Source organism: Cheilinus undulatus, linkage group 14 (assembly GCF_018320785.1).
Source record: "Cheilinus undulatus linkage group 14, ASM1832078v1, whole genome shotgun sequence".
Taxonomy (NCBI): domain Eukaryota; kingdom Metazoa; phylum Chordata; class Actinopteri; order Labriformes; family Labridae; genus Cheilinus; species Cheilinus undulatus.
Genome location: NC_054878.1, coordinates 18,523,536 through 18,547,250, shown reverse-complemented (window position 1 = coordinate 18,547,250; position 23,715 = coordinate 18,523,536). Strand labels below are relative to the sequence as shown.

General features: G+C 37.8%; 1 protein-coding gene across 3 annotated transcripts in view; it reads right to left on the bottom strand.

Annotated features, from left to right (window-relative positions):
* Nucleotides 1-23,715, bottom strand: part of LOC121521920 (1-phosphatidylinositol 4,5-bisphosphate phosphodiesterase beta-4-like) — a 109,696-nt gene that overhangs the window by 21,748 nt on the left and 64,233 nt on the right. For all 3 annotated transcript variants that reach the window (XM_041806129.1, XM_041806128.1, XM_041806127.1), the window contains 19 exons: nucleotides 22,763-22,822; nucleotides 19,706-19,849; nucleotides 12,179-12,258; nucleotides 11,943-11,996; nucleotides 8,010-8,091; nucleotides 7,799-7,899; nucleotides 7,282-7,339; nucleotides 6,290-6,398; nucleotides 5,573-5,783; nucleotides 4,554-4,647; nucleotides 4,281-4,360; nucleotides 4,092-4,176; nucleotides 3,864-3,954; nucleotides 3,681-3,776; nucleotides 3,385-3,533; nucleotides 1,734-1,829; nucleotides 1,483-1,633; nucleotides 1,204-1,288; nucleotides 393-517 (listed from right to left, as the gene is read on the bottom strand). In XM_041806129.1, coding sequence (XP_041662063.1) covers nucleotides 393-517; nucleotides 1,204-1,288; nucleotides 1,483-1,633; nucleotides 1,734-1,829; nucleotides 3,385-3,533; nucleotides 3,681-3,776; nucleotides 3,864-3,954; nucleotides 4,092-4,176; nucleotides 4,281-4,360; nucleotides 4,554-4,647; nucleotides 5,573-5,783; nucleotides 6,290-6,398; nucleotides 7,282-7,339; nucleotides 7,799-7,899; nucleotides 8,010-8,091; nucleotides 11,943-11,996; nucleotides 12,179-12,258; nucleotides 19,706-19,849; nucleotides 22,763-22,822 — 1,951 coding nt within the window. The remainder of the gene's footprint in view (nucleotides 1-392; nucleotides 518-1,203; nucleotides 1,289-1,482; nucleotides 1,634-1,733; nucleotides 1,830-3,384; nucleotides 3,534-3,680; nucleotides 3,777-3,863; nucleotides 3,955-4,091; nucleotides 4,177-4,280; nucleotides 4,361-4,553; nucleotides 4,648-5,572; nucleotides 5,784-6,289; nucleotides 6,399-7,281; nucleotides 7,340-7,798; nucleotides 7,900-8,009; nucleotides 8,092-11,942; nucleotides 11,997-12,178; nucleotides 12,259-19,705; nucleotides 19,850-22,762; nucleotides 22,823-23,715) is intronic.

Below are 23,715 nucleotides of genomic sequence, written 5' to 3'. Positions count from 1 at the left end.
CTATAGCTACATATTTATTCTATGCAAAAAAATATTAATGTTTGGCCTAATATATGTAATTTTACTAATTTTACGTGTAAGTTTACAACATTTTCTAAAATTCTCTTGAAATGACAACTTTATCATATTCGGAATTCTTAAAACAATTAAAAAAACAGCCTTAGTATTTTTTGTGTGTTTTTATGACGACTGTTATCTAATACAGTAAGTCAAAAATTTGAAATAGTTTTATTTCATAAAGTTGAGGTTGGGCTGAAGAAAGGGTACCAAACATGAGCATGGTAAACATTGTCTGAGTGGTTTAGGTTGTCAAAAGAACATGCTTGTAACATGTTAGTGCTGTGCGTGGGGCGTTTTAGAGGTTAGAGTTCCTGTGTTGTATGTTGTTGTACCTGGGGTCTGGAAGTTGAGTGAGACCATCTGGCAGCCTGCGTTCCAGAAGATCTGAGGCATGTAATTACTGGAGTCCACCCGGCCCCCTTTGGGGTAGATCCGGCTCATCTGACGCTTGTTGTAGCTGCACTGGCGCTCAGGAAATTTTTTTTCAAAAAGAAAAAAGAGGGGAGCATGTGTGTTGCAGCACATTTGTGAGCATGTGTTTGAGTGCATGTGTGTATGAGCATTAAACAGACTGCAGGACTATTTTTAGTGTGAACAGCTTGGGTCAAGCAGTCCCATTTGGGGTGGAGAGAGGCAAAATGTACATGTGTGTCAGGCCAAGTCACACAGTGCAAAGGCACAACAGCCTCCAGAGGCATCATGTTCTTTCCGACAGCAGCGCTGCAACAAATATGTCTGAAAAACATCCGCTCTGACCCACCATCAGCTCTCATTCAGGTGACCTCAATCTGTTAAGTTAAAACTCAGCTGCACCCAGGTGAGAAAAAAATAATTCATTTCTTTTCTGTTTTTAATAAACTGAAGGAAGAGGATCAGGCCACTGAAACATTTTTTTAGCTCTTACTTTTCTACCCAATTTTCTGATATTCATATTTCTTTCAGACTTGTGGAAATAAAAGTTAGATCTCTTTTTTAAGAGATCCTCTTCCTGATAGATTGGATATGATTTAAGCTTGTTAATGTAGATGTCGGAGATCATGGTACAGTCAAATCTAATAATCTTAACTATTTATCACTGCTAATTGAAATATTTTCCTCTCAATTTAAATGCAGCACAGCTGTGACTTTAAGCTGAAAGGATACTTGACAAACTCGATGGCGTTAGTCTTCAGGTAGCCCAGACCAACAGACTCATTAAAAGATGACATGTTATGGTGAATGTTCTTTTCTGAAAGACAGAGAAAAAAGAAAGAAAGTGCTTTAACCCAGCTATTTTGCTTTAACACAGACTGGTACAGTCCCTGGAGCTCCATTCAACGTTCTTTTAAAGTTTAATTTTCTCCTGTATTAATAGTGAACTTGCAATACCACAACATCAATACTTGTTAGGTCTATAAAGTGTAAGAAGAAAAAGAGGCTCACCCTCTGCCACATCAAAACTCTGGAATTTGACCGGCTGTGCGTAGTTGACCATGGCGGACAGATATGGGTGGATGCTCGTGGTGGCTCCAACATATGTGTACTGAGCTATCAGAGCCTCTTCAACATTCTCCTCCTCTCCCCCTTCTCCACCCTGCACAGGGCACGTATAAAGTACAGAAAGACTTAAAACACTGTTTAATGTATGTGGTGCATAAATCATACCTAAAGTGAAGTTGCATTTGTTTCCTTACCTTTTTGTTATTTTCTTTTTCAGATGCTTCAGAGATATCTGTGGCATCTGTAGCTTCTGTGGCTTCTGACATCTCTGTTACATCATCATCAGGCACCTGGAAACAGACAGACAAAACATGCAAATGCCTTGAACAAATGTTTTCTCTTGGCTTAAATGTCAGTAATTTTATTCTTCTATTAAAATGATTGGGAGAAAAAAGATCTCATTCATTCAATAAACCAAAACAAAAAGTTTTTTTTTTTAATTAATATTTTGTGATCATGTTATAAAGGACTTTGGAAAAAAGAAGCCCTAACTTTTATTCTTTTGAGGGTAAAAGCCTAAAATGCTTTCAGTCAGACAGGTAAACATGGACTATAATTTATCTGCATTATAAAATAGAGTATAGGACCAACATTGCTTGTTTTCTCACTGAATAAATTACTTTTCAGTTTGCCTTTACACCAGGATACAAACCTGTATGTTGTATATCTTCAAGTTTTTTAATCTGTAATGTTAAAATATTTCAACTTAGCACAAAGACTAAGTCAATTAGTGTTTAGTAGAACATTTTTTTGTTGTAATAATGCTTCTTGGCAACAAATGTTATATCATTGGAAAGCCTGTTTATTTAACTTTTACATGGTGCCACATGTGTAAGGAACTTGGATTTGTGGGATGTGCAGTACAGCTGAGTATGTGGGTTGTGCCCATTAAAATTTTGCCAAATACTCTCTGCCCAATGCCAAACAGATATTCTGCTTTTGCACCTGTTATGTTCAACAATGAGTCCAGATTGCTCCTACAGCAGCTGAAGCAGATAAAGTGTGGCGTAGACATCGAAAACGCTATGCTGATTGCTGCACCAATAGAGTAACATCTTTTGGTGAAGGCAGTTTGATGGTGTGGGGTGGCACCTCCCTCACTGGAAAAAACAAGGCTTCTCATCATTAGAGGCACTCTCAATGCAGAGATATATCCAGATGAGATTCTGCAACCAGTGGCAGTCCAATATCTCCAGGGCGGGGTTTATCAGACCTCCAGAATTTGGGAGTAGAGAGGATAGAATGGCCTGCCAGCAACCCTGATCTCAACCCTGTTGAACAATTGGCTCTGCCACATGCTACTGAGGCTCTTGTTTGTTAAATGAATGAACTGTTAAATTGCCAATATGTCTTGTTTCTTCAGACTTCAATCATCCAATCCACCAGACAACACCAACAAGAGTAAATGGTAAAATAAGCTGTTTGACATTGGCGATCTCACAAATGCAAGTTCCTTACAAATGTGGCACCATTTAAAAGGGAAATAAACAGGCCTTCCAATAGTATGAGATTAATTGCCAAAAAGCATTGTTACAAAGAAAAGAAATAATCTACCAAATTTCCTTATTTTTTGTGCTAAATTTGTATATTAGGAAATTATACAAAAGTGACAGGAGAACTGCATAGATATGTGGTATAAGTTGTAAATATGTCAAATGTAACCCCTTGAAAGTGTGGAATTTTATATGACATAGACCACAATGTACCCCGTTTTCCATTTGCCATTGCCACTTTAAAATCTGTTTGCCTGGTAAGTTCTGCCTCAAACCTGTGTTGTTCCTGGTCCGTAACACTGTCAATGGATTGTTAAAGTATGTCACACAGTCATGGAGGTGACACGTGTACCTTCTTGATACTGTTGTTGCGTTCTTCCTCCTTCCCTGAGCTGACAGCATTACTCTGTGAAACACTGTTGGCATCTTTCTCACTGGTTGCCTCCGACTGAATACTGGGAGCCTCTGAGTTCAGATCCTTATCTTCACCTTCCTTTTCTCCTGCACAAACATACACAAAGAAAATTAATAATGGATTACAGACTGTCTACAACCATGAATGTTTTAGCCCCAGTATACCTTTACAAAAAGTTATTTTCTTTAAGAATTGTTAAAAACATGAAATCAAGTAAATTTCAGTAAACTGACCATTCTCTGCATCCTCTTGATTCTCTTCACCCATGATGATTGCTGTAGTGTTGGTCTCTCCGGCCTCCATGTGTTTCTTAAAGGCCTCGAGCTGTTCTGTATTGCAAAGACAAAAACAGACATGTAATAAATCATATAATGACTTGTGAGTTATCATGTCAACAGTGTGAGTTATGTACTTACTCTGTTCTACTTCAGGTTTCAAGCGTTTGTTTTTTATGAGGATTTTACGTTTGAGGTCATTTGGAGAGGGTAAGGGCCGCCCAGCTTCAATCTAAAAAAAAAACAAAAAAAACAACAAAAAAAAGAAAACAAAAAAAAAAACAAAACAAAGCAAAACATTCAGTGATGAAAATCACCTAACTATAATGAGGCACTCAAAAATATTAAGAGCAAAAGGAGAGTACTTACAGGGAAGTTTTCCAAAGATTGTTTGAGCAGGAAATCTCCAAAGATCTCTTCACAATACTTGGCCATCTTGTACTGCTGTGGTTTACTGATAATACCAACATACCAGATGAAAGATTCTCTAGCCCATGTGAAATATCTCTACAGAACAACTGCAGTAACATCCCTGCTTATTACTAGTTTTATACATACCTGCAATGGTTTTCAAAAGACAAAATAACAGGGAAATCTGAAGTGACAAAAGCTGTCTCCTTGATGGCTTGAATAACATCCTATTGAGGGAGAAAAGAAAAAAACACAACAAAGATGACGCATGAGAAAAGAAAACAGAAAAAAATCAAGATGTGTGCATTATAGATTCTCAACACCAGAGGGCAGTCAAACCTTATCTAATATGACTTAAAAAGGCTCTGCAAACAAAGGCTTGCAGCTGTTGGGAATTCACTGATGTGCTTGTGTATTCACCTTGAATAGGATGTCTGTGCACATGGCCTTGCCGTGAGTGATGATGGGTTCTTGGTCTTCTCCTTTTCCATCCCAGCAGTCCAGCTCCACACATCTGACAAGATGGAAAACACAGAAAACTGACTAGGGCGCATACAGACAGTACGTGCTGGCAACTAGGATTGAACCAAAGACAAAACAAAACAAAACAAATAAAATAAATCACCTTGTTGGGGCCCAGTTTAATCCATACAGGTTCCTTACTGTGCTTGCTTGGTACTCTAAATTATCCTTAAATTAACACAACAAGCCTTTGCAAGCATTAGTACATTTTTTAGGATCATCATGCCGTACTAAAAAAAAAAAAAGGTCAATTGAGAGATGATCAGTGTCCGCCTCCCTTTGATCACATGATCTCTGTGATCCCGGTGCGGTAACTCTTTAAACTCATCCAGCATATAAAACAACCTCTGATCATTGTTTTTCATTCATTTATAAGAGGTGAGAGAGTTATAGCAATGATATTTCGGTTGTTGTTTATACAAGTGTTCCCATTTCATTTCAATAATGACATACTGTTCATGCATATTTGGATGCACATGCTAAAGCACAGTCACTTATTATCCAAATACCCAAAACAGATCATAATCTGCAATGATAGATTGTCTGAACCCTTGGTTTTCAACTGGTGGGTAGAAACCCAAAAGTGTGTCGTAAAGCCATTTTAAGATGTGTTGTGCTAAAAAAAAAATAAAAAATACAGGCAAAACGTCTATGATATGCTTTTATTTTAAAGGGCATGATTCCTTTTTTTTAGTCAGATCTTTTGGTCCATCTGAATTCCAAACTTTTACGTTTTTCATTACAAATACTTTAAGAGATTTGAGTCATAATTTGCCATTAAGGAGGTGGTGGTGGGTCCTGACACTAAACCATTTGTATGCCACTAGTTGCATAATTAAAGTATATTAGATGTCAGTGTGTATTCCTCTCCCAGAGTCCAACCATCTTAATAATCCATGAAATTCTTCTTTTTGTACCTGCATCCAGACAGCAGCACCTGGCGATACATCTCTACCGAAGACTTCCCTCCAAACTGTCTCCCTGTCAGGTACGTGTTGTGGGAGGAGCTGATGAAGTAGTGGGCTAGTGGCTGGTCCATATCCTGGTACGACTCCAACCGGTCCAAGAAAACAGGAGCGTTTTCATCTGACATCAGGTATCTGCAGAAGCCATCACTAGACATACAGCCTGGGGCAAAAGACAGAGGAGGGAAAGTTATAGTCGGAGGGTGAAAAGCTAAAGTAAGTAGCAGAATGAATTCATGAATTTCCTATACAAAGACATAACTGCTTTCGACTGGAAGTAATGGTGTAATCAGATTATAACTTTTAAGCATGAATTAAAACTCATGTGAGAGGCTGATCTCTTCCATGATCTCATAATGTATATCTGCACATGTTGTTGTCTGAAAAAAGTCATCAATATTAATGCAAGTCTCTTACATATCAACCAAAACACTCCTGAAGTATAAAATTTTGCAGATATTAATAACTTGTCCTAATTATTCTATTCTTTATCACAGAGTAGCATGACAAGTTAACTTTTTCAATGATCAGAACAGACAAAATAAGCTTGCACTAATAACTGAGCAACTGTGCCAGCGACTTCATGGAACATGATGTAGTTTTAAATATTCACAGGCAGATGGCAGCACAGCCTAAAGTATCTCCCTGCCTCCCTCTACATTTGTTTACCTTTCTTCTTTAGCGCTTCATCTCTCTCGTATTTCTCAATGATCTGCATCACTCTCTTTGGGTCGTAGAACGGGAACAGGATCTCATTTAACCGAGGGTCACGCTGGTTCTAAGGGGTAACACATGCACACACAAATTGATGCAATAATGTACTGTCTGCTTACTTTCTAACAAATGAGACGGAACAAAATTAGCTTGCATGGACACACAGGACAGGGGGTCAACTTAATGCAACATGGGACAAGGTGCCAAAGATGCTCAATTCAAAGACTATCATCTCTTTTTTAACTACTTTAAAGTAGATAAATGATATTCCTAAAAGAAGCTCAACTATCAAATAGAGAGCAGGATGTTCGAGACAAAATTGTTCTAAGATGATGACGAGAAACTGTGAGCCTCTCTAACAGGTGCAGTGACTATGCTTTTGCTTAAAAGCAAGGATGTTGAATGTGCTGGAGAGGTTCAAGGCAGCTCTACTTTACTAAATCATCAGCATCAAAACATCATTACAGCATCACAGCCCACTCACACAGCCAGGTGGGAATTCATGTAATCACAGCTTTGGCTCCACTGGCCGGTCTACAGCGTGAGGGAGCAGCATACATGCAGTAGGGGACTAAGCAGGTATTCAGCCACACAGATGAGCACAGCCACAGAAAACAAATGCAGACAGCAGGAAGCAACAGGATAAAAATGCCTCTACCCTCCCATTGCCATGGCAACACCAATCAGACACAGGGAGGCAAGCTGCGGTATAGAGAACGAAGGGAATAGGACAAGGGTAAGAATGCAGGGTTCAGGAGTTGGTTGAAGTTGCCGTCGTAGGCTGACTGGATGATTTTGTACATCTCATTAATCTAAGTTTCATGAGAAATCTCTGACATCCAGCCAGGACAGGAAGGCAACTTCTACCAAGAGCAAGACAGGAGGGAGAGGGGTGGGGATGAACAAGCAAAATACACAGAGAAGTTAATGAATGATAAAGAGCTTACTTCATTCAGAAAGCTGACTAACTGGTCTACAGTTAAATAATCAGTTTTGTTCCCATTGCTGCAAAGGAATTAATTAGAAAACAAAATGTTACGCTTCTTAAAATAAACATCCTCACAGTCATTCGAACTGTTGAAATTAGCAAGCAATCTTCAAAAGGGCATCACACTTCCATGTTACACTTTTAGTAATAATATGTTAATCTGGATATTTTATTCATGTTGTACTGTCAAAGCAGGTTAGGCTGTCCAGACATTAGTTAGTGCAGCAGGCGCAGAAATCTTTGTCCCGATTACTTCAAACATGATGCAGTAGCTCACACTCAGGGAATATATTTAACTCTGAATACCATTGGTCTATGAAGATGCAGAGTGGAATTGGTATAAGGAATACAAGGGTAGAAATGTTAAGCTGTTCAAATGAAGTGTTTCATAATACTTTATAAAAACCTTGTGTTACAACATCATCATATATAACATTGACAAATAAGAGGAGAGAAGTTTTAAAAAGGAGACTCACATCTTCTTGAAGAGATCCTCAATGTCTGTTCGAGGGCAGATCTTCTGTGTGAGTGCGTAGAAAATGTCAAAGGTGAAATCACCTGGTTCGATCTCATCATTCTGTGGAAGATAAACAAGCCCACTTTTCAGTGACAAGGGTGCTTGAAAACTGCAGTCACAGTAATAAGTCACGTATGCTCTGCTACAGTCAACAGTCAGAATTTTCAGACCTTTCCACTTGGGAGGCCAAGATCCTTTAGAGCCTGAAAGATGCCCTTCTCTGTCTTCCCTGATGCAAATGTTCGAGTAATGCTGTAAAAAGAAATTAAGGCAAAGTCACAGGGATTGGCACATTAGTGGGATAAATACAAGGGCTGTAACTTGGCAACAATCTGAAGTCCCTAAGTTGTGAAACAAGTGTTGATGTGTTTAGATGAAATGTTTTCATATATTGCTATTAGTTAAACAAAGCTACAGCTATGTTCTCTAACTTGAATTTTAAAGATCATAATAAGCCATTAATGAAATAAAATATTAGAGTTTAAAATAAAATATTAGTTTGTGTTTATTTTTGCATATTTGTGAACGTAAAGATGGACAAAGTATTTTAATTATGGTTATGAATATTGATTATGGCTATGGCTATGCAATTAAAATAACAATCTCCATTATCACAATACATATCAATACTACTGTTGTAATATTGCTCAGTATAACAATACTAATACATCATCCTTTATGAAGAATCCTTTGGTCATTTCTTTTTATTTTAATTTCATTGTTTAGTAACTTTATGTATTATTTTGAGAAAAATGTGTCATTCTAATCTTAATTGCATTTTTATTTTTTATCTATTGATATAATGTAGACAGAAATCATATTTCAATCAGGACCACTTTGTCAAGAAACACACATGATTTGCAGTTATATCTTTTCTATGAGTAGTTATTGATTTGCATTTATTACGGTTATTTATATCATTTTTTTTAGATTAGGTTATTATGTTTGGCTGTCCTGGGATCCCCCTGCCCTTCCATGAGCTGTGAAAGCATACAGCAGGAACAGCCTTTCCTGTGCCTAGGGAAAAGCTTGAGGCAGGAAGAGAAGCAGCAAAAACCCAGAGAAGAGCAGACATCAATGACAGCAGAATGATACCAGTTAAGTCAGAAGCCGAATAAGGGGGAGCTGGGGTGGAGGAGGGTTGCAAAAAGCAGTTTGCAGATGCAGTAACAAAAAGTAGCCAGGCTAGAGCAGTTTAAATATGGCAGCATGAGTGGAATTAACCAAGTGTGCTTAGAGCGAATCAGCTAGCCGTCAGCTGATGAGGGCTTGTGTGAGATCAGCTGATCTCAATAATATGGCAGCGCTTGACTCCGCACAGCCTGCCTGAACTTATACTATACGCTTGATCTTTGATTTTTTACAGGTTTACCTTGTTCTTTATGGATGGCATTTTATAATTAATTATGTCATAGTCATCATTACTGTTTCTGTAATTATTAGTTTTTTTGTAGTGTTTTTCTCTTTCACCATGGACTTTTAAAAGAAGAATCTGAGTGGGTTTTGTTTTCATATTGCATGTGTGGAACCAGGGAGGAGAATCTGCTGCTTTGTTAGAAGCTAATGGGAATCCAAATATATTAACACAATTTAAAAAATAAAATGAATACAAATGGTGATGGTAATACCAACTTGCAAACTCATTTGCATATATTTAACCTTGTCACTTAATTAATGAGTATCCATTGCTATTTTATGCTTTTTTTTAGATGAGTATGACTTGTTAATTGGAAATAAATACTGTCACAATAATAGCTACATTTCCTTTTCATAGCCTCTATGAAACATACACCGACATAAAACCTGTAACACCGCCACCTTTAAAGATTCAAAAAAATGTAATTCCTTTATTCATCAATTATCTCATGTCATTTAACTTTGTAACACTCAAAAACATTAATTTGGTCATCAAACTTATGCAATTCTTCATTTGTTGATTTGTCTCTGTCATGTTTTTTGTCCCCCGTGCACATGTTATGCTGAATATTTTATATGTTACTCTTGTTGCCAACTTTCCTGGCACAAGACAGATAGGTTGTTACGATACCAGAATTTTTAATTTGCATACCATGCTGGCTAAAATCAAACATTATCTATAGCTGTTTCAACACCATGGCTAAGAATGATCTCCTGGACACCCAAAATGCTTTATTTATTATTATGATTGTTATTATGATTTCCAACCTGCACATTAAGAAAGGTTCACCAGACATTAAACACATACCAAATATGACAAACAGTTTACAGTAATAAAAGGGAAAAAAGAGAAGATTGTTCAGTCTAGGGCCTACCTACGATCAAGTATTTTCTTTGAATTGTCAGTAATAAACCAGAAAATGTGTATGCAGTGATTCTGCTCTCTGTCTGTGATTTGTAATGTTTCCTTATTTAGGCCATTTTATGGGTGTGACTGTTAATGCAGGGCTGTGAAGCTATAATCAGTCTGCAGGGAAAGGTATACTTTTTAAAGACCAGGAGGCATGGCTGTCTCTCTCCTCTGCTCTCTGTCGGTAACAGATACTAAGGTTAACATGGGCATCTCTATGAGACGGTAAAGGTATTTAACAAAAAGTATTTGCAGACTCGTGAATTAAACAGTTAGCAAGGATTGAGAGCGTGATGAAGGATGGAGAGAGCACTTCTTCAACATCAGTAAAAAAAAAAAAAAAAAAAAAAACCTGAATCTTTCATCATGCCTATGCAGAGGTTTTGGTATGCTTATAACTTCTTTAAAGCATAACCACTGTGAAATAATCAGTTTTCTTCAAAACTTTAGTACATGTAGTACTATCAAACCTAAAAGATAAGAGATTGTTTAAAGCAGTGGTTTTTAACTTGTGCTGCCGCAGGACCCACCACCAACTCCTTGATGAGCAATTTGGATCTTTACTATTAATAAATTTATAAAGATTAATTTTGGGCTTTATTGTTCCTCGAAGGATAGAGGAGGACAGTGGACAGAATCAAAAACGGGGAAGAGAGAGTCGTGTGGCAAAGGACTGCCTGTGTACATGTGGCATGCCTTACACCACTAGGCCAACTGAGCCACAGTTGGGAACCAAATGTCTAATATTTTATTTCCCAATTAGATTCATTCAATCAAACATGATGCTGTATGGATTTCAGACAGACAAACTGTTCAAAAATTCACAACAAAAAGACTGGAGAAAGTCAAAGTTTCTGGGGAAAGTATCAAAGAAGATTCCCAAAAGTTTCTGGGACATATCCCTAAAAAAAATTCCATAAAGTTTACGGAAGGTTCCCAAAAACTCTGTTTCCATTGAAAATTCCTGAAATTTTCCTGGAAACCTCCGGAACCTCTGGAAAAGGCTGACGAAAGGTTCTATGAAAAGTCTCAACAATTAATGTAGAATATTCCAAAAAGTTCCTAGTTCTTCTTTTGATTTACAGGAAAGTCCCAGAGAATATTACCTACAGTTTCTTGGAAACATTGCCCACTGAAAACAACTAAAAATGGAGGGGATATTCTTAAACTTTTTGGGGGAAATAACTTTAAGTTACCTGTAAAAATACACAGCGAAAGTCACTCAAAGATTTCAGATAAACTGCCGATGACAATTCATGAAAAATCCTGGAAAAAAATCTGTCAAGCACTTTTTTGGTTTCCTTTCCTTAATATTTATTGGGTCTTTTGGGTCCTAACCTACCAGTTGAGAACCATTGATTTAAAGCATGCATTATCAAAAAAGTACTGAAGTATCGATAACTTTACAACCTCAAAGGACTATACAAGAGATTAGACAATGTATCTCCTTAGGGAATAGTTTCACTTTTAAAGCATTTGAATAGTAGGATCTTCATGTATATTTATTTCTGTCCCTCTAACATCCAGAATCTCACCAATGCTTTTGTGTCAGTCCATGAAAATAAAGCAACATTCATTTATTCTTGATCATATTATTACAGAAAAATCCCTGCCCACTAATTATTGATTAAGAAAGATAAGAAACCTTTATTGTCATTACACATCAGGTATAAAGAAACTGAGGGTGCTCTTTTCAATCATTACAGTGACACAATCATTATACCCCAATCACTATTATCTCACAGATCTACTTAATATCCCATTAGATTATTCTTACCCTCTCACAGGAATCTTCCCATTCACATTAGTCAGGAAACACATTCTCATCCAACTAAATGAGAAGAGGAAATGAAAAAGCAGAGAAGAGTAAAGATTAGGAGAAAATGATGATTTCATACCAGAATATATGACTTACATTTTAGAGGCAAATTAAACGATTAGATTGCATTTTTGGGGGGCCAATTTAAATAATGAAGCTGTGTGTGGAGATAGAGAGAAAGAGAGTCCACTCACTGTTTTTTCAGGCATGTCATTGGACAGACGTTGTTGGCCTTAAAGTTGTGAATCACTGACCTCAAACCTTCGATCCATTTCTGCAAACAAATACAAGGACTGAATAAACGCACTGCCAACAGAGATAATACACACACCTATGAAACAACAGAGATACACTTAGAGGTCTGTTACAAGGCTACAAGCAGTGACAATAAACAAACAGGGAGAAGACTTTGTAATTTTGCATGAGTACACGGCTGACTGCATCAACATGAACATCACTGAGGATGATAATCTGAGCACTTTTGACGCTTCTGTCTCGTAATGTCTGACACTATTTTTCCACATTTTTCTTTCATCAATATTAACTAGACAGCAGGAGCAGCAGGGAAAGTCTGTTTGGGCATGAGCTGTCCATGCAGCTGTGTAACATGGTTGTGTGTGTCTGCTGATGTAAATAACCATGTCATCTCCTGAGGTCTACCACTTACAGCCACCTGCATGCTGTGAGGTGCTGCTGGTGTCATGGTGTGTTTGTGTGTTTCTATGTGAGGGAATGAAGGGACGGAAAAAGCACCAATGAATGTGTTTTAAATTGCTGGTCTACCTGGATCTGTGTCCCTGTATGCATGTTTGCTTTCCCATCATGCCTCACTGCTGAAGGCTGTGGTATGATATCACTGGCAGCCCTGTGGCAGTGAGCTCCCCGAAGCACAAACATCATTTATAACACCCATCACCACGAAAACATCCCCCTCATGGGGAATGCATAAACACCAACTCTGTGGTGCCAAAAAAATGGATGTGTGCTGGCACAAAACATGCTTTCCACTTCAGTGTGGTTTGAAATTGGTTTTGATTTTGAATTCTGCTGACATATTTCATCAGAACACCATCTTTGAAGGCGTTACATAACAAATGTATTATCAAAGCCAGCAGCCTTGGCTTTGTACCATTGAAGCTGTATTTTTCACTTCAGTTGGCTCCTTTTTTTCCCAGCACTTCAGTAACCATCACTAACAAACTATTGTACATTATATGTCTGCATGGAAGGTAAAAACGGGAATAAACAGGATTACATAAGACTCCATAAACTTAGTTTATCCATTGGTGACTGTTTCGTACAGTCGCTAGAAAAAGTATGTGAACCTTTTGAGATTTCTTGGATTTCTGCATAAATTGGTCATCAAATGTGTTCCGATCTTCATCTAATTCATAACAATAGACAAACAGTCTGCTTAAACTAATACTGCACAAAATATGATATGTTTTCATGTTTTTATTTAACAAAACATTCACAGTGCAGGGTGGAAAAAGTATGTGAACCTTTGGATTTTATGACTGGTTGACCCTTCTTTGGCAGCAATAACCTCAACCAAACGTTTCCTGTAGTTGCAGATCAGACCTGCACAATGGTCAGGAGGAATTTTGGACCATTCCTCTTTAGAAAACTGTTTCAGTTCAGCAATATTATTCGGATGTCTGGTGTGCATTGCTCTCTTGAGGTCATGCCACAGCATCTCAATCGAGTTGAGGTCAGGACTCTGACTGGGCCACTCCAGAGGGTGTATTTTCTTCTGTTGAAACCATTCTGTTGTTGATTTACTTCTATGCTTTGGGTCGTTGTCCTGTTGCATCACCCATCCTCTGTTGAGCTTCAGTTGGTGAACAGATGGTCTTAAGTTTTCCTGTAAAATGTCTTGATAAAATTGGGAATTCATTTTTCTGTCAAGGACAGCAATCCGTCCAGGCCCTGAGGCAGCAAAGCAGCCCCAAACCACGATGGCCCCTCCACCATATTTCACAGTTGGGAGGAGGTTTTGATGTTGGTGTGCTGTGCCTTTTTTTCTCCACACATAGCGTTGTGTGTTCCTTCCAAACAACTCAATTTTGGTTTCAGCTACGGACAGAATATTTTGCCAGTAGTGCTGTGGAACATCCAGGTGCTCTTTTTCAAACTTCAAACGTGCAGCAATGTGTTTTTTGGACAGCAGTGGCTTCCTCCATGGTGTCCTCCCATGAACTCCATTCTTGTTTAATGTTTTACTTATTGTAGATTTGTCAACACAAATGTTGGCATGTGCCAGAGATTTCTGTAAGTCTTTAGCTGACACTCTAGGATTCTTCTTCACCTCACTGAGCATTCTGCACTGTGCTCTTGCAGTCATCTTTGCAGGATGACCACGCCTAGGGAGAGTAGCAACAGTGCTGAACCGTCTCCATTTGTAGACAGTCTGTCTTACCGTGGACACATGAACATCAAGGTTTTTAGAGATACTTTTGTAACCCTTTCCAGCTTCATGCAAGTCAACAATTCTTGTTCGTAGGTCTTCTGAGAGCTCTTTTGTGCCAGGCATGGTTCACATCAGGCAATGCTTCTTGAGAACAGCAAATTCAACACTGGTGTGTGTTTTTTATAAGGCAGGGCAGCTTTAACCAACACATCCAATCTCATCACATTGATTGGACTCCAGGTTGGCTGACTACTGGCTCTAATTAGCTCTGGGAGAAGTCATTAGCCTAGGGGTTCACATACTTTTTCCACCCTGCACTGTGAATGTTTAAATGGTTTGATCAATAAAAACATGAAAACGTGTCATTTTTTTTTTGCACAGTATTAGTTTAAGCAGACTGTGTTTGTCTATTGTTGTGACTTAGATGAAGATTGGAACACATTTGATGACCAGTTTATGCAGAAATCCAAGAAATCTCAAAGGGTTCCCATACTTTTTCTACTGTATTTGGAATTTGACATGATTGTGTCAGACCTGCACACATGGCCCATCATGTAGGTTATTAAATCTTTTAACAAGGGATTCCTCACGTAACCTATGGGTTCACCACTGAGTTAGACACTGCAGATTACTGAATTTGCATTGCTGTCCCAAGTGCTGACAGTGCTCTGAGCAGCTGTGCCGAAGTACCCAAGCATGTCAGTAACAGAGGCTACAGCTGCTGTTGTGGTGCAGTGGGTCGGCATGCTTAAATTTCCTGCAAACTTTGAGTTTTAAGCAATGAGCATGTCATATAAACTACAGAAAATTTTAGATTGAAAATAATAGTCTGTTTTTTTATGAATTCCTTTGAGCGTAACTATGTTTAAATTGCTGTAAAGAATCCTTGGCATAGAGAGGCTGAAAAATTATGCAGCTATTTCTGGGAAATGTCATCTTTATATGCAATTTACCTTATACAAAAACAGGGACAGCCTCATGCAGAGTAAAAAATGATGATGAGAGCAGGTGGTAGGTGTTCTGTAGTATTTATAAAATCAGCAACGCAAACTTTAAAGTGTTATAAATGACGCTTAGCCTAAATAAACTAAGTCTTTCATCATTATAATTAAAATAAGAGTTAAATACGTTAGTTATGTCATGTGGTAAATGTTTTGTCTTCTATTGTTTTTTCTATATCATTTTTTATAGTTCTTAGTTTTCCACTTATTTTGTTTCTTTACTGATTGTTTCTCAAAGACTGATTCAGTTGAACAAAAGCATGTGATGCCATTTTGTGAAATCAATGAGTTATCATATTTCATAATCATTATCTCACTACTAATCAAAATAATTCTGATTATGTTTTTTTACATAATTGAGCAGCCCTACATTGAGGGTTCAATCCCCAGCTCTTGCAGTCTCATGTTGATGCGTCCTTTGGTACTATACTTGGGTAACTCCAAATTGCTTCTGCTGCTACATCAGTGGCGTGTGAATGCGTATGGTGTGTATAAACAGAATTAGTAAATATTGATAGCGACTGTACATATTGCTAGCATTGAGCTTTAAGAGCTATAAAAGAATTAAAAGCTTAGCTTAAAAGCTCTCTGACTATGAAGACAACTAGAAAAACACGATACAAGTTCAAATCCATTTAGCATTTAGCTACATATCCAAATTACTGCCTGCCTTTTATTTCACACAAGACGTGCAACTGTTGCTGGACAATTAATTGATTTTTAATATCAATTACAATTCTAACTTTCCACGATCATGAAAGGAAAATGATCAAGATGCTGTGTTACTTTTGTTTTGTCCATACGCTTTGTCAGATGTGATGAATGTTTCATTGGTTGTTGTTTGTGTTAGGTTGGTTGTTAAAAGTGTAAGAAGTGTTTGGAGAAATACATGAGATGCAGATGTTGTAAAACCAGTGGGTATTGTGTCTAATAATCAAGATCTTTTTCAGTGTTGGGGTAATGCATTACAAAGTAATATGATTCCCTCTGTGACTCAGTCACAACTCTTATTTTTTGCTATCTGTGCTCAAAGTCCATCTATAAATGGGTAAAACGAGTTTCAGGCATGCTGCTTCTGCAGTCTGGAATCTGCTACAGGAGGCCTTATGTCTTGGGAAGCTGGTCTTTTCAAATCTTTTTAAAAGTAGATTGAAGACACTGGAGGATGATGCTTTGGGTGCTAGATGTTTCGACCAATGACTGCACTCTGTGACTCAGGTTTGGCTGATTTATGTTTGTAACTGCTATTTTTCATGTCTTTAACTCTGTTAAATATGCTGCTGCCTGTCTTGGCTAGGACACTCTTGTAAATTAAATAATTTTTCCAAATGAGGTTTTCCTGGTTAAATACATAAAATAAAATAATAAATAAATAAGATAACAGAGTACTCGTTACTTTTTTTGTTGAAATGAGTAATGTAAAGCATTGGTTTTGCAAGTAATACATTATTAGTTACCTTTTACAAAGAAGTAATCAGTTACAGAAAAAACTGCCCTTTTTTATTTGTCTTTCCTGGCAAGGAAATAAAAAGCATATGCACTGTTTCTGTTTCTCTCCTACCTATGGGAACATAACTGTGTGCCAGTAGAGGGTAAACATAGCTGTGCCAGTGCAAGGATGTGTGTCACTCACTTATAAAGCTAGTAAGATGGCATAGAAGACAGCATTAAACTGTGAAATTACCTGCTTTATGACACACTTTGGATAAAAGGAACAAGAACAACATCATGTTGAAACAAAAGCTCCTGTTGTATTGTTGTCATTGAAACAGCTGTACAGCTGTTCCGATGAAGCATACAGTATTGCTCACAATCTTTGCGTAATACTGTATGTCTCTGTCCAGTTCATTGTCAGAGTGTGAACATATTAAAGAGCTGTACAGGTTTTGCATCTGTTAATGATATTATCATACTGCAGAGTTTCAGAGTATAGACTGTAAACTAGGCTGTAGAATGGCAGCAGAGTCCATTCACTAAAAGACAGTCATACAGTCAGCTATGTGCAAATTTTATAACTGTTACTTGGGACAAATAGTTAAAAGGTTTATTTTTTGGTAAATTAAACATGGTACTCCAGCCCATTATTTTCCTCAATATGTAATGCAGAATAATGAGTAACTTAATTAAAAGTAATGCTAACCAACACTGATCTTAATATCAATTTGAATTATTGTGATTTTTGCCGTTATCAAGCACCACCATAAAGATATACCTCATTTTTAGTGCCTTATTTTTCTCTCCAAAGGCTTCTTTTATGCCCTCTTAAGCAACATCCCAGAATAAGGACGTTGAATTTCTGAACTACATGAGGAATTCTTGTGAAAACCTCCAACTAACTGTCTACTATACAGAAATATAACCTGTTTAGCCGAATCCTAAAAATCTACATTATTATCCAAAAACTATTAAAAGCACATCAATGAGCCAGTGTTAAACTTGATCCCTTGTCATCACTGACAGCAGGTCTGCAGTCTATTTTGAGCTGCAATCCCACACAACATCCTGCTGCAGTAAATACTCACTAGCATACAAAAAATATGAATTAATCTCAAGCTTAATATAGCCCCAAACAAATGGTTTCTGTTTTTGAAAAAACATTAAAATGCCCAGCTGTTTTAGGAAAACACTATGCCTTTTGAAAATGAATCTCTGCTTCTGTTAACAAACTTTATATTATCAACATCTTGAATGGGAACAAAGAGGCTACCTGCCACAGACAGAAACCAACACCATTCATTACTGGTTTTGGTCTTTATAAAGGATGTGTTAAAAATAAAAAAAGCAGTATGATTTTACTTGAAGTAAAACCTCTCTTAGTGTAGCATTTCCATAACCAAACCAATGACAATGCAGTTTTTTGGCCTTCTTCTTTGTAGCCTAGTTCTTTAAAGGTGCAGTGTGTAATATTTAGCCTAGTAGCATTTAGTAAAACAAACAAACTTGGTTAAATGAAACATGATGTCTATAGGTAGGTCTATCCTAATTAGTGTTTATCCACCTGAAAAAAATGTGTGTTTTTTTAATATTAACTCAGAATAAGAAATCTATTCATACATGGGGAGGGTCCCCTCCACGGGTGCTGCCATCTTGAATTTTTGCATTTTGCATGTTTCTCTGGTGAAAACTGTGGAAAAAAAGTGTATCTGTTATTTGGTTGCTTCTGTGGCGCCAGAGAAACATGAAAAATGCAAAAATTCAAGATGGCAGCGCCCGTGGAGGGGATCCTCCCCATGTATGAATAGATTGCTTATTTTGAGTTAATATAAAAAAAGCCACATTTTTTTCAGGTGGATAAACACTAATTAGGATAGACCTACCTATAGACATCATGTTTCATTTAACCAAGTTTGTTTGTTTTACTAAATGCTACTAGGCTAAATATTACACACTGCACCTTTAAATAAGAAACATTTCATGTTTTGAAAACTGACATGTAATCTGCAGATACGGTGGTGTATTGTGGGCTATAAAGGGTGTGTAAAATGTTTGGATGTTTGCCAGCAGGGTGAGCAACAACATCACCTCCAGATCAAACTAGAAAGAGAGCAGTGGGGTTGCCATCTGTCTGTGCCAAGAAAGGAGAGAAGTGACTGAGGAAAAAAGCAAAGGCGAGAGATATTCAGGTGGAAAGGTGCTTCTTCACTCAATAAGGTAGTCAGATTTGCCTATGAGCTTTTTCCTGAATGAGTGGGAAGAAGACAAAAAGAAAAAAGGCAGTAGAATGAGAAAGAGGGAGGAAGAAGAGCAAGACAAAAGGATGAGAAAGTAACAGTAACAGTAAAAGTGCAGGTCTGCAGGAGGAACTGAGTGAGACAGAGATTGGCTGAGACAGAGAAATGACTCATTCTGAATGTGTCTATTTATCAGAGTGAACCAAGGCCAGATCTACCATGTGTGTGTGGGAGATGGCATATGAACCATTCAACTGGCAATTTAGCTGTGAATCAAATGTTTGCTGTGCTGCTGTGCTCTATTAGCCTTTATATGATGTGGAAATGTTGAATGAATGCAGGGCATACTCCAGAGGTTAAAAAGAGTTTACACTGGCATGGTTTCCAGACCACATATGTTTCAGATCATCACAGATTCACATCAGAATGACAGCTGTAAAAAATGTCTTTTAAGGTGGAGAAGAAGGAACCCAACAAACATCCTTTGCAACCCTGCTATGAGCTACAGCAGGAAGCACTGACAGGCAGCACAACAGAAAATGCTAGTATACAAAGGTTTACACAACTAGGTAATAATTGTCTTTGGTAAATATACTACTAAGTTGTAAGATTTTCATTAAAGGGCACAGATGTATTTACCCTGGCTATGTCTGGGTTTTCTGCCACCATGAACATGAAGCTGAGGTTGACCAGGTCTGTGCCACTGCAGATGCAGATGATGCAGCCTTCCAAGTCTGCCTCTGTTTTTCCAATGGCCTCAAATGATGACAAGATCTTGGGGTCCTTTAAAAAAAAGAGCATGAAGTACAGTTATAAATGTACCTTATCAGAAAGACATAAAGGTATAAAAACAGATAGAGAAAAATCTTCAGAAAGGCACAGGGAGAGAAACAGAGAAAAACATGTGAAATAAGTTTTGCTATATGATTTCCAGGTCCTTGACATATAGCTAGTTAAGCAAATGCAACAAAAAAATATCTAAAGTGAAGTGTTGGTGTCGTTCTCTTTTATTGTACCACAGTCTTTGTTTAGAAAAGACAGTTGGAAAGAAGGTTAGGGAACTGCTGACATATTTACTGCAATTGTTAAAGGTGTATGCATGCAAGGCTTAGCTTATTGACAACTGAAGAGGGATACAGGTATGGTGAGGTAAGGTAAGGTAAGGTTACTTTTATTTGTACTTGTAGGTAGATTTTGTTTACAGTGAGTCAGTCAGCCTCCTTTCACACACAATCAACAGCACAGGCCAGGATAACACATGATACAGAAATAACAGTTCTCAATACAAGAAGGGTAACCTTTGGTAAAAACAAAAAATAACTTGTCATTAAGAGCGCACCATGAATCAGTAAAACTATGTCAAGTAAAACCAAGATAAGATATGTGCCATCGGTAAAAACAAGATCAATCTTAAGCAAGATAAAGAAATATCAGCATGGAGAACAAAGATTTTTTCATTAACAATATCAAATTCTGACTAATTCTGGTTTGAATCTGTTCACCGGGATTAGAGAGCAACACATCAGATGCCGCTTCATTAGAGTAGATTGGAAATTCACAGACTCACTGGTCTGACAAATTCTGACAGTACAGAGTCTAGAGATGAGGATGAAATTATTGGCCCCCCTATATAAACTTCGTTTTTTTACAACTATTTCCCAAATGCTTTAAACAGAGCAAGGAATTTTAAACACAGCTTTTCCAGATTTGTTTAAAAACAAATTTAAAATGCAATAAAAGACAAGAAGCAGAACTTAATTAAACAAAATAAAAAATCCAAAAAGGATTTGGTTCAAAATAATGTCCAAAATGTGTTTAAACTCATCTCATTAAGTGGCTGCAAACTGTGCAAACTTCTTTCCTTGTTTGCTCCAGCATTAATATTGAACTAACATCCTATTCAACCACAAATAAGAAAACCGGCATTTTACAGTGAAAAATAAAATTGCAACTGTATTTTGTAAGATTTGATGCAGTTATGAGGCTTTAGACTTTTGTGCAAAAGGAACTACAATCTACATTAAATGCTTCATGAAAGACCACACCTTAATAACCTAGGTTATGCTTTTTTTTTAAGACATTGGATATGACATTTCTGATATTTAAAGACCAGTTGTCACGCTGGTTGTTCTCTACTGTCATCACCATAGTTTAGCCTAACAAAAATTCAATCTCCTGTTTTATCAGTGAAAGAAGAAATCACAATCAAGAGCACAGCAGTGAGTCTGCCACCGCTGTCACCATGGTAGATAGTACTTCTGTTATACCACTAAATTAACAACAACAGGCAACAGGCTCTCCCGTCTCAGAGTCTCAGCCGGCAATCATCCAATACAATTCATCTCTGGTTGCTCATTGGATTATGTGAAACAGCTCTGGGGGCTTGTGTAACCATGTTAGCCTCTGAGGAGAAGCCCTGCTATCAGTTCCTCTTAGTCTGCTGCTTACAGGACAGCAAAGAGCCTTTGAACAAACAGGACGAGCTGCTATCAGGCTGCAGTATCTGTGTGTACGTGCCCTTACACATGTACATACACACGTCCACACCGAGCAAACAGACCACCTCCTGCTGTCAACATTAAACTCACACAACCTGGTAATAGCTGTGTGTTCTGTGTACAAAAGTGTCTCCTACGAGGTTGCTGAATTTTACTGGTTTGACTGGTTTGCATCCTAATGAGAGGCAGGCATTCCCAAACAGCCTTTACAATTTATCAGTTTCTGTGATGCAAAATACTACGACATCATGTGTCACTGTCCAGGCGACACAGCATGAATCAATCTTAATACTACATCCTTAATATGCAAGGAAAAACACCAGCATTGCATAAGTCTTACTGACTAGATACCATCTTTACTAGACAGAAACCAGAAAATATCTGGTTGATGTTCTCCTTGTTCCCTTTTTGAATTTTTTTTTTTTAATCCTAAAAAGCAGTAGTGAGAGTCCCAGATCAGTCAGACGATCAATACAAAAAATATTAGGGCACTTTCACATTAGGCCCAGTTGTTTCAAACCGTGCCATTGCGCAATTCCTCCCCCTTCCCCCGCTGGCTTACTTTGACACTAGCAACATCGAACCGTGCCTGGGCGCACTTGCATATTTACTCGGTCTGAAACAGCAGGTGGCGGTATGCACGTAGCGGGTTTACAACTCCGCAAAGGAGGAGAAAGAAGAAGAAGCTACCATGGCAACCACTGGGGTCATGACCTGAGCGAAGATTAGTTTGTTTTGACCCGGTAAAAAGTCTATCCTGCAGCCATGGATGATTAAAATCACTTTTAAGATGCCAGCAACTTTGCTCTTCATATCTACAGCGGTATCTGTATCCAAGCGCGGTTGCATTCACATCTCATCCGAACCGTGCCAGAGTCCACTTGAATTGCGCCCGAGACCACCTCCCTAACTGGGCCTGGGCCCAGTGCCCAGGCGCGGTTCATTTGCATTCACACTACCCAAATGAACCGGACTTTGGGCTCAAGTGCACTTGGATACGGGACCGGGCCCCAGTGTGAAAGCCACCTTATTGTCTCTGCTGGGTAAAGCATGAATACTTTGTCTGAAGTGGAAGTCTCCCAAGATTTTACCAGAAGTGTCACTGTGGGAGTGAGATGCTGAATGATGGAAGGGTTAGGTGGAGAGTGTGAATATTGTGGAAACAGAAGCGAGGAAATTGTGTTTCCTGAGGTCTCACCTTTGGGACAGCACCAACTCGAATGCTGTTGATGAGAGAACACTCTAGAACCTGGCCTTCCTGCAGGAAACATAGAGAGAAAAGAGTTGTTTTAAAAATAAGGAAAGAAAATGACAGCAGGTGAAGAGGGAGATGAAGGGGAAAAAAACAATATAGAGGGGGAACAGGGCGTTTTTCTTTGTAATTTCATCTTTTTTCATTGTAAAACCAAACAAGTTAAACATACAGTGCTTAACAAATTTATTAGACCACCACCCAAAGTAAGGTTTATATAATTTCTGACTTCTCAGAGAAGCCCAGTGAGCTGGCTCAAATTTGGGTATAAAAAGGTCAGTTCAGTTTGAAATTCCTCATTCCTGTTCAAAACGGTAAAATGTGGAGAGCTCACTGAAAATGAAAGAGTCCGCATTAAAGCACTTCATGATGCTGGATGGTCTCTGAGAGAAATATGACAGGTGGTCTAATAAATTTGTTAAGCACTGTATATTTGTTAAAACTGATTTGGTCGAAGTTTTTAAGGAGTGGAAATACATTTTTGAGTAGACTCAAGTTAAAATATCATCAAAATATCTTTTTTTTTTTTTTTTTAACGTTTTGCTAAGTACAGGCACTAAGCCATTTTATATTAATAAACTTGCTTTATGTGGAAATTTTCCTATACTTAAAATTCTGTTTAAATCCAACTAAAAACATGTTTAAGTATATTTCGTAATGCTATATGGTCTTCATCCAATGCAGTTTCCCATATTTCTAACACATACACTAGTCTTCAACACTCATGCCACTCAAAGTAGGTACTACAAGTGATAAAAACTGAAAGATGCAAACTAAACGAGTTTTCTTTTAAAGCGTTAATCATGTTTTTAAGTACAGTTTGTGCAAAAACACAAAGCATGTAGTCAAAACATGACTGTATTTGTTTCTGTGAATGTTTCTCTTATTTAGTATTCAAC